The 10,837-nt window shown below is 38.1% G+C and overlaps 1 protein-coding gene across 3 annotated transcripts in view; it reads left to right on the top strand.

Moving 5' to 3' along the window:
- Window positions 1-10,837, top strand: part of TMEM2 (transmembrane protein 2) — a 142,489-nt gene that overhangs the window by 64,718 nt on the left and 66,934 nt on the right. For all 3 annotated transcript variants that reach the window (XM_011970187.1, XM_011970188.1, XM_011970186.1), the window contains one exon: window positions 10,154-10,496. In XM_011970187.1, the coding sequence (XP_011825577.1) occupies window positions 10,166-10,496 (331 nt within the window). In that variant the 5' untranslated portion in view covers window positions 10,154-10,165. The remainder of the gene's footprint in view (window positions 1-10,153; window positions 10,497-10,837) is intronic.

The raw sequence follows: 10,837 nt of genomic DNA, 5'->3' as shown, positions 1-10,837 counted from the left end.
TAGCTAAGTTGCTAATCTGAATTCCTTAAATACAGACCATAGGCATTTATTATTTTGTTATTATCAGGGTAAGCAGACTCAGTATTTATAGTTAATTTTTGTTTTTCCAGAGATGTATTTCCTAACTATAGTTTTTTTAGTAGTTTTCTAGCAAAAACACTATAGCTTAATACAAAAGTAAATTTTTTTTTTTTTTTTTAAGACAGAGTTCCACTCTTGTTGCCCAGGCTGGAGTGCAATGGCGTGATCTTGGCTCACCGCAACCTCCGCCTCCTGGGTTCAAGCAATTATCCTGCCTCAACCTCCCGAGTAGCTAGGATTACAGGCATGCACCACCACACCCAGCTAATTTTTTTTTGTATTTTTAGTAGAGATGGAGGTTTCTCCATGTTGGTCAGGCTAGTCTCGAACTCCTGACCTCAGGTGATCCACCCGCCTTGGCGTCCCAAAGTGCTAGGATTACAGACATGAGCCACTGAGCCCGACCTATAAAATTAAATTTTTAAACAGGGAAATAAATCTTTCAACTTTAAATAATACTTATTCTAATTCAAAAGCTTAGTATCAGTTTTTTTTTTCCCAGTAAATTTAGTCTTTTTAGGACTATAGGTTTGAAATATTCTGAAGAAAATAAAAATACTTCGCCCCAATATATGGCTCCCTGGTAAAATGAGTATTTTAAATTAAAAGGCTTTAGAGATCAAAAAGTTCCTGGAGAGACTTTTCCCCTATCTACAGAGATAGGACTGACACCCCCCATCCCCCCATCCCCTCAACAAAGAGAACAATTATCCCTGCTTCTTTCCCTGTTATTTCATTATCCATTGCAGAAAGGACCAAAAATCTCTCCATACCTGAACAGACCCTATTCAAGATAAAGACTACCTCCACAGATCATTTAAATTCCAAAAAGAACTATTGAGAAGTTAATTTGTTTCCCCATCCAATCATTCTCTGGTTATCATTTATTCCCTCAATAGAATTCCTCCTCTTCTCCTTCCTGTAACCTGTTTTACCAGGATCCAAGCCCTCATTCTCCTTGTAACCTCAGGATGTCGTATAAACTTCTGTGCCTCATTGGGAAGTTGGGTTTTCCTTCTGAAGGCTCCCATGCTTACACATTAAATATGCCTTTTCTCCTGTGAATCAAACTGTCTCATGTCAGTGATTTTAGTGAACTTTTAGGGAGCCAGAAGCCTATGACCCCCACATTTCTTATGCTTTCGCTGTATTGTATTTTAATAGGTTTTTGAGGCAGGCAAGAGTTTTGTTGTTGTTGTTATTGTTGTTGTTTTTTCTTTGAGGAAGGACATAATCTGAGTGGTGCATGGTGTGAATCTAGAAGTCTGGTGTATACAGATGTTTATTGTAACAATAGCTTAACTTGGGAATATCACTCATATGTGTCTAAACTGATCAAATAGATAAAGCAGGTAGGGATATATATGAACAATTAGGGGTTCTCAGTCCCTTGTCCTTTCCCTTCATAGGGAGAGGTTTATAATTAAGAGTTGGTGCATTTCCCTTCTACATCTGAACATTGACCTGGCTACAATCTGCTTAATAAAAGTAAATAAGGATCTGTGTAAGTAAACTAACTGTGCAGAGGATCTTATTTCTTGGAAACATGCCAAACAGTTGCAGGTGATTGTGACTCATACTGATTTTTGAGAGTTGAAAGAAAAAGACAAAAGGGCTGTGACAAGGGCAAAGTAATAATGGAGAATGCGCCTTGTGGGACAGTGTGAAGGCATGTCCTGTGGAAGATGTTCTATTTTAGGAAATCAAAATATTCTACCTCCAAATATATTTTTTTGATATATTTTGAGATGGCTGTTGGAGGATCAGCAAACAGAAGTCGCCCTGCAAAGCGGTCTGTAGTGGGGGAGATTTGCATCTGTAGAAAATATGCATTAATGCAGCCAGGCTTTCTCTTGTCCGGATCTAGGAAGGATTAATTCAGTCTGACACCTTACAGATCTGAAAGAGACATTTGCCGTCTCTGCTTTCTGAGGGGTGCTACCTGTGAGGTCCATCTACATAACAAGACCACTTTTGCCAGCCAAGCCTCCTCGCATAACCTGTCTTGCAGCTAAAACCTGATTTACTACTGTAACCTGGTTTTGGCCGTGCTCTGAGCCTGCATTCTTTCTCCAATTTCCAGAAGGTATATGCACACTTCTGTACCCCACCAGGGGGTTGGGTTTTCATTCTGAAGGCTCTCCTGTATAATACGTTAAATAAAGTTGTGTGTCTTTCCCCCTATTGATCTGGCTTTTGTGAGTTGATTTTTCAGTGAACCTTCAAGATGGCCAAGGTCCCTGGCCCCATGCCTGTTTAGAGGTCTAAGGGTTTTCAATTCTTTGAGAGTATGCTGATACACAATCGAGCAGATCTCTGAATGAAAATCGACTTAATTGTTTCAACCATCTGTCCGTTTTCTCCTAAATAGCTGTATGTATAAACCTAACATTTATGTTGAATTCTTTGCAGTGGTTGTTTTTTTTTAAAAAAATGTATATTATGTGCTCTGGGAATAGAATATGTAATACCTTATATTCTGCTAAACTACATATAAAAAGATTCCTTCCTACCCAAACTCTGTGTTTCAACCTTTGTATTTGAAAACCTTTATAATAGCTATTTAAGTACACAATCTTCTTGAGAACATTGGTCACACTTAAATATTTATTTGAAACTTGGGGAATGAGAGGACCTAAAAAGTCTACTTTGCTAAGGTTATTTTCTTATTGAACACTTTTTTATGTACAAGGTATTTATTGAGCTCACTGTTTGTCAATGGACATAATCTGAATCTAAAACAAAACTAAATGAAAACAGCCTAATCCTGCTTCCCCTCAAACCAAACCAAACCAAACCAGAAGATCTAAATGGTGATCCCTGATAGTTATTCTTTGTTGTGTTCTTCTCCTGAAAGTAGGAGATTGTGCAATTATTAATTGAAAATTCAAGGCAGTTAGAATCTGGTTAAATATTTTATTAGGTCAGAAGTACAAATAATTATAGTAGCATCTGTTTTCATGATAATTCATGCTCATTCCTCTTTTTACTTTTTGCTGCATGTTTTTACTTTTTGGATATACTAGTGAATATGTTAGAAAGAGCTTCCAAGATCTTAGTAAAAGAAAAACTGTTCTTAGCCAAATTTTGGCCAGTTGTACTGAAACTCTCGGAAAGCAAAAATTGTAACTTGACCCTTAGGTTGAATATTGTTTAAAAAATTACGTCCTTGATCAAAAAAGAACTGACTTGATTAGATCATGCCAACTTCTTGGCTATTCCCACAAGCCTGAATCTTCCATTCAAAAATTAGTTCTCTTAAAAAGCCTTGGCGTGATTTGAAAGAGCTTAAATGAATCAAAAGTATTGTATTTTCATTAGTTGTTCAATATGAGGGGTTGATGGGACCAATATGCATTTCTTGGACTGTGTGGCTGTGGGACCTTCTCTGCACTGGGTTGGAAGGGCTAGATTATTTGGGGGACTGATGAACTAGCCTAGGGGGCAAGTGTCCTCAACCACCATGTAAGTGATAAGTACCTTTGTCTTGCATATTAACATCTCAGCAGCTGAAAGAACCTTAAAAGCCCTTTTAAAGAGCTCCTGCTAGTTTTGAACTGCTGCTGCTTTCTCTGTATTGAGAAGCCTTTCTCTTTGATCACAGCATTTAATGGCTGTCAACATAACAATATAAAGTGAAGTGGAATGTTTCTTTTTTTCTGTGTGCCTACTGCATTTCATAATGTGTAGTTAAATCTATTACAAAATATTGTGAAAGGTTGAATTTATCTGGGTAGTTTGCTGCTCTTTATCTTTAGAATTGCTTCCTGCAGTTGTTAATAATACCTTTTAGTCCCCTATTAGTTTTCATACTAGAATTGCATTTTATAAAAATTAACACATAGACTTTTTTTGCTTTAAGTAGTATTGTTCTCAATTTTCTCCTGAATCAGAGAAACTGATATAGAAATTAGTCAAATTTCCCAGAGCCTCAGGGATGTCAAACAAAGATTAAATAGGAAATTTCTTTGTGTGTGTGTGTGTATGTGTGTGTGTGTGTGTGTGTGTGTGTGTGAGAGAGAGAGAGAGAGAGAGAGGAATCTGTAGTTCAAGAGATTCTTTGGGAGTATGCTTACACAAAACCAAATTGATTTCTGAATGAAAGTGGACTTAATGTTTCCAACCATTTGTTTGTCTCCTCCCCAATAAGTATGTATGTGTGTGTATATGTATGTATATATACGTGTGTGTGTGTGTGTGTGTGTGTATGTAGCATTTTCGCCTGATTCCTTGGCAGGAATTTGTGATCTAAATTCAACAATCATCTGTTGAGTATCTACTATATGTAAACTTTTGCAAGAATACCAATCACTCCTGGTCTCAAGAGGCTTAGGGTCTGCTGCAGATGGACAAGTACATACATTAACTGAAACATAAGGCAAAAAGTAAGATGATCCTGTAAGAGGTTTTTTATTTTTTTTGAGATAGTCTTGGTGTGTTGCCCAGGTTGGAGTACAGTGCTATAGTCAAAGTTTGCTGTAGCTTTCGCCTCCCAGGCTCAAGTAGTGATCCTCATGCCCCAGTCTCATGAGTAGCTAGGACTAAAGGCACATGCCACCGTGCCCAGTTAATTTTTTTTTGTTTTTTAGTAGAGATGATAGTCTCACTATGTGCCCAGGATAGTCTTGAACTCCTGCGCTCAAGCGATCCTCCTGCCTCAGCCTCTCAAAGTATGGGGATTACAAGTGTGAGTCGTGCCCTGCTAATTTATGGAAACTTGAGAAGGGTTCATGGATGAAATAGTGCAGTGTTTGAAAGCATTAAATGAGAATAGCTCAATTGTATTAAAATTATGCCTCTCCTTTTTTGTTTTTGTTTTTGTTTTTGTTTTAAGAGAGTCTTGCTCTGTCGCCCAGGCTGGGCTGCAGTGGTTCATTCATGGCTCGCTGAAGCCTTGAACTACTGGGCTCACGCAATCCTCCTGCCTCAGCCTCTTGAGTAGCTAGGGCTACAGGCATTGAACCACCACACTCCGCTAATTTAATTTTTTATTTTAATTTTTTATTTTTTTTACGTAGAGACAGGGTGTCTCACTGGGTTCCCAGCATGGTCTTGAATTCCTGGCCTCAAGCAGTCCTCCCACATTGACCACCCAAAGCACTGAGATTACAGGTGTGAGCCACTTTGCTTGGCCAAAATCATGCCTCTTTTTATAGGTAAAAAAAAAAAAAAAGCGTGATTTCCTTTAATGTTACTGAAATCTCAAAATAATTGCTTTCTGTGTTTAGTTACTGTAATTTATTACCAAATAGAGTCTATACTCTTACCAAATATACAAGTCTCTCCCACTTTGAACTGCTTTTGAGGTAATATACCAGTTTTTTTTTTTTTTTTCCAAGAGAAGAATTTAATTTAAAATAACAGTGAGTTTTTAAGGTATCTTTTTGTGGGGGCAACTGAGAATTAGACAACAGCACTAGGTACTTTTTGGAATGCTTATGTTTTTCCAGGATTTGTATTTTTTTTTTTTTGTAGCATTTGTATATTTTAAGTTGATGTGTTTTCATAGTCCTAGTAATTTCTTTATCATCTAATTTAATATTTGCCTAAATGGCCTGTGCAGTTTTTGGGCTACTCCTTTTGTAATCCAGTAAATAAATACTCGCAAAATGACTCTGTCAAGGAATATCTAAATACCAAAAATTATGCTTTAAAAGCTTTGTGGAGTACATTTCCAATTTTAATATGAATGACTTAGATTATCCCCATTTTGGATTATCTGTCTTATTTTAGGTGTTGTCACCGTCTGTAGTTGGTCTAAAAATGTGTCATAAAATACTCATGTGCTCCTTCTTCATAGCATGTGTTTTCTACTAGAAATACGACCATTTAAAATAATAATATGTGATACAAACTGAGTATTAAAGTGAAATACTGGCCTTCAGTGAAATTATTAAAATGGCACCTAAGTTTGCCTTGAAAGCCAGAGAAAACTCCTCATTGTCTTTCTCCTGGTAGACCCCTTTTTTGTTCTCAGGACCCCAATCAAGTACTAACAGTTTTACAGATTGAACAGCCATTGTTGAGATAGCCTGGGAAACTTGTTCAATTTCACTTGCCTTCCAAACAAGTGATTTATTTCTTTAAAAAATTTTGTTTTATTATTATACTTTAAGTCCTAGGGTACATGTGCCATGTTGGTGTGCTGCACCCATCAACTCGTCATTTACATTAGGTATTTCTCCTAATGCTATCCCTCCCGCCTCCCGCTACCCCACGACAGGCCCCGGTGTGTGATGTTCCGCGCCCTGTGTCCAAGTGTTCTCATTGTTCAATTCCCACCTATGAGTGAGAACATGCGGTCCAAACAAGTGATTTAAAATTGAATTTAGGAAGTGCATTTCTTAGGGATGCTGTAAATCTTTTTTCTGTATACCCCATAGTTCCTACCATAATCCTCTAATGATAGCAAGAGCTCACAATTAGCATACTGAATGAATGAAATGCCAGTTTTTTTCCACGAATAATTTAGATCTATAATTATCAATCAATATATTTTTAAGTAATTAATACATGATATTATACCTGAAGTAAATCCACAAACATAAAGTGAAATCCTAAAGCAATGTATTTGTAACTTATATTTTTAAAAATCTGAATAAATTGAGGGAGCTATCTGTTTAACATATGATTTTTTTGGTTATTTTTTTCTAATATATGGCACAACACTATATTACCTCTTAGGAAAAGAATCTTGCATTTGCTGCTTATACATTTACATGTTTTTCAATAAAATAGAGGTAGTGGATTCAGAACATGTATATACACACACACATACATGTGGTGCAGGAGCTTTATAGGAAAAACACAACCATGCTTATTTTTGATTTATTGGCCACTTTAGTTTGTGACAGATGCCATCTGAATTTTCATGTTGGGATCCATTTTTTGACCATGAAGACACAAATTATTCCCAGTAGGCTGGGGACTTCATTTAGCCTCTCATGACTTTTGTTTTATTGTGGGTACATCTGGAGACCCATTATCTCCCACCAAAGACCCCAGCCCCCACCAGCCTGTTAAGTAATAACAACCTTTCTCACCCTGAAACAATAAGGTATCAGATGAGCGCAGCCTCAGAAACAAAAGATTCCTACTCCCTTTCAGAGCAGATTAGGGCTGTGATTCCCCTCCCACCCTGGCGAGCTGACACTCAAGAATACCTACTACAGCCCTTTCTTTGTTCAGAGAGGATCATAACGGGGTCTTTATTGTACTCTTTCATTTGTTCCAGCAGGATGTCTCCATTATTTTGGTCTGCTGCTTGGCACATGCAGCAGTTCTTCAATAGCACCTTGAATGATGGTGTTTTTCTTTTGTCATGAAGCTTGAGCTTCATCTAAATAATTACTTTTGTTCAGAAATCAAACCCCACAAACCAAGCATTCTTGACAGACGCACAGACTCTAAGACTGTTCTTTGCCCCGTGTAAAATCAGCATCAGTTCCTGATGAGATTCTCTTTTTGCCCCCATTAATTTCCAGGTCGTTTGGGTCCTGGGAATTGCTTGCTGGTGGCTTCTCTAATGACCATTTTGTGTTTAATGGGTTTGCTGATAGTTTAGAGCAATTTGGAAGTACCTTTATGACTAGAATATTACTCACTGTTTGGCAGAAGATGAAGGGGATTAATTGTAAGGGTATTGAATGAAGTCAGGTGACTCTGAGATGCTCTAGTTGTTAAGGAAGGGATGTAAGAGGTTAAACACCATATTTCTGAAGCCATAGGGCACACCGTATATTTATCCACAGTCATTGCAATACGAATCCTTTCCTTCCTTCCTTCCTTCCTTCCTTCCTTCCTTCCTTCCTTCCTTCCTTCCTTCCTTCCTTCCTTCCTTCCTCCCTCCCTCCCTCCCTCCCTCCCTCCCTTCCTTCCCTCCCTCCTTCCCTCCCTTCCTTCCCTCCCTCCTTCCCTCCTTCCCTCCTTCCCTCCTTCCCTTCCTTCCTTCCTTCCTTCCTTCCTCTTGGCAAAATAGCAGAGTAAGGTCTCATTCAAAACTTATTCTTTCATTCAAAAACTTATAATTGCTCTTTATAGAGAATGTAAAAAATTAAAAAGGATTTCCTTGTTTTTATGTGTAAGCTTCTGTTAAAAATGAAGCATGTATAGTTTAAACTTCTGTATGACGAATTCCTGAGAAGATTAATATGCCTTTCAGACTCAGCACCCTGAGTTCAAGTGACACCTTTGCAAAGCTCATTCTTTGCCTTTCGATTGTTTGGAAAGACACAGTGGTGTAAATTAATAGCCTGAACTTTAGAGTAAAAATACCTAGGTTTAAGTCCTGGTTCTCCTCTATATTAAGTGTGTGATCTTTGAGGAAGTTAATTAACCTTTCTGGGCCTCAGTTTCTCTCATGTGTAAAATGGGGGTAATGGCATCTACCTTATAGATTTGTTGTATTAAATATGTTAAATGAATTAATACACATAAGGCATTAATTGTGTTAGGTATTTTTATCATCTTAACCATAATATTTAAATGTCTGTTTTTTTCAAACAAAATTCGAGGATTTAAAGAGATAAGATAGACTTTAGACTTTCTCACTAAATGAATTCACAGTCTATATAGTTAAGTGATAACACAGATAGTAATACTTAACTTACTTAGTCACCAGGTAAGTCTACGGGGGAAATTAAAACACCCAAACACGAGTGCCTATCTATTGGAACTTTTTAGGGCCACTTTGGGTCCTCATGACACACGGACTTTTAGCTTCAATGTGAAGAGCTTAGAATAATGATACTCAAAGTGTGAACTGCTTCAGGGTCACCAAGATATATTTTTTAAAAATGTAAAATCCAGGGCCCTCTTTGCACCAGCTGAACCAGAATTACAGGGCAAAGAGGCCTGGGATCTAGATTTTTAGCAAGCTTCTCTGATGATTCTTATCCACACTGAAAATTGAGAACAGTTGGCATTGAACAGCGGCTCTTACCTAGATGAGAATCACTTGGAGAGCCTTTAAAAGCTGCAGATACTTAGATCCCAGGGACAGCAATCCTGATTTAATTGTTTAGGGGTGGCGCACTGAGCATTTACCTTAGCAGGTGATTATAGCATGCAGCCAGGCTTGAGGAGGAGTGACATTAGAACCCAAGTAACGCAGGTGATTGTCAGCATGGTTTATGAGATCGGCGATGTAAGCTGACTTGATCTTTTCAAGAAATCATTATGATAGTTACCAGAGGCTGGGAACAATGGAGAGTTACTTAATGAATATAGAGTTTCTGTTTGGGATGATGAAAAAGTTCTGGAAATGGATAGTGGTGATGGTCACACAACTTTGTGAATGTACTTAATGCCATTGAATTATACACTTAAAATAGTTAAAATGTAAGTTTATGGTATATTTAACACAATTAAAAGAGTACTTAAAAAAAAAACATTTATGATTCATACATTCTAGCTGGATAGTGGGGCTCACACCTGTAATCCCAGCACTTTGCGAGGCTGAGGTGGAAGAATCACTTGAGCTCAGGAGTTTCAGACCAGCCTAGGCAATATAGCAGGATCCCATCTCTACAAATAATTTAAAAATTAGCCAGTCATCGTGGCATGCACCGGTAGTCCTGGCTACCCGGGAGACTCAGGCAGGAGGATTGCTTAAGCCCAGGAGTGCGAGACTGTAGTGATCTATGATCATGCCACTGCACTTCAGTCTGGGCAACATAGTGAGACCCAGTCTCTAAAAAATAGAAATTAAAGGCAGGTCATGGTCCTGTAATCCCAGCACTTTGGGAGGCTGAGGTGGGCAGATCACCTGAGGTCGGGAGTTCGAGACCAGCCTGACCAACATGGAGAAACCCCGTCTCCACTAAAAAAAAAACAAAAAACAAAAAACAAAATTAGCTGGGCATCGTGGTGTATGCCTGTAATCCCAGCTACTTGGGAGGCTGAGGCAGGAGAATCGCTTGAACCTGGGAGGCAGAGATTGCAGTGAGCTGAGATCATGTCGTTGCACTCCAGCCTGGGCAACAAGAGCGAAATCTGTCTCATAAATAAATAAATAAATGAAATTTTAAAAGAATTTACACATACTGAAGTTTAATTTGTTTTCTTTTCACAGTAACAGTATATCATGTATGCCACTGATTCCAGGGGACACTCCCCTGCTTTCCTCCAACCTCAGAATGGAAACAGTCGTCACTCATCTGGCTATGTTCCAGGGAAGGTTGTCCCATTGCGTCCCCCTCCTCCTCCAAAGAGTCAAGCTTCAGCCAAATTTACCTCCGTCAGACGAGAAGACCGGGCAACCTTCGCATTCTCACCTGAAGAACAGCAAGCCCAGAGAGAAAGTCAAAAGCAAAAGAGACACAAAAATACTTTCATTTGTTTTGCTATTACTAGTTTCTCATTTTTTATTGCACTTGCAATCATTTTAGGAATATCCTCAAAATATGCTCCAGATGGTAAGTGTGTGTGTATATGCACATAGAACATATTCTAGAAGACAAAAGAGAAGGAAATAGTAGAATACTTAAAAAAAAAAATTAAGTTGACCCTAGCTTACTAATATGCACTTAGGTAATATGAGGTGTCACTTCTTCTGAATGAGAACAATTGTTCAGTAATCTGTTGGAAATGATTAAATGGTTGCTCTTCCTGTCCATTGTGCCACTTTGTTCCAGTGCTCAAGGAGGTCTTGGAGCACCTCTTTTGGAAATGCTTTGAGAACCTTTGCTAAATTCTTATGGTAGGTATGATTTTTGTACTGTTGCAAGTTTTTTTTTTTTTTTTTTTTTTTTTTTTT

This window comes from Mandrillus leucophaeus, unplaced genomic scaffold (genome assembly GCF_000951045.1).
Source record: "Mandrillus leucophaeus isolate KB7577 unplaced genomic scaffold, Mleu.le_1.0 Scaffold93, whole genome shotgun sequence".
Classification (NCBI taxonomy): domain Eukaryota; kingdom Metazoa; phylum Chordata; class Mammalia; order Primates; family Cercopithecidae; genus Mandrillus; species Mandrillus leucophaeus.
The sequence above is the reverse complement of the archived record's forward strand: the minus strand, read 5'-3'. Positions and strand labels throughout refer to the sequence as shown.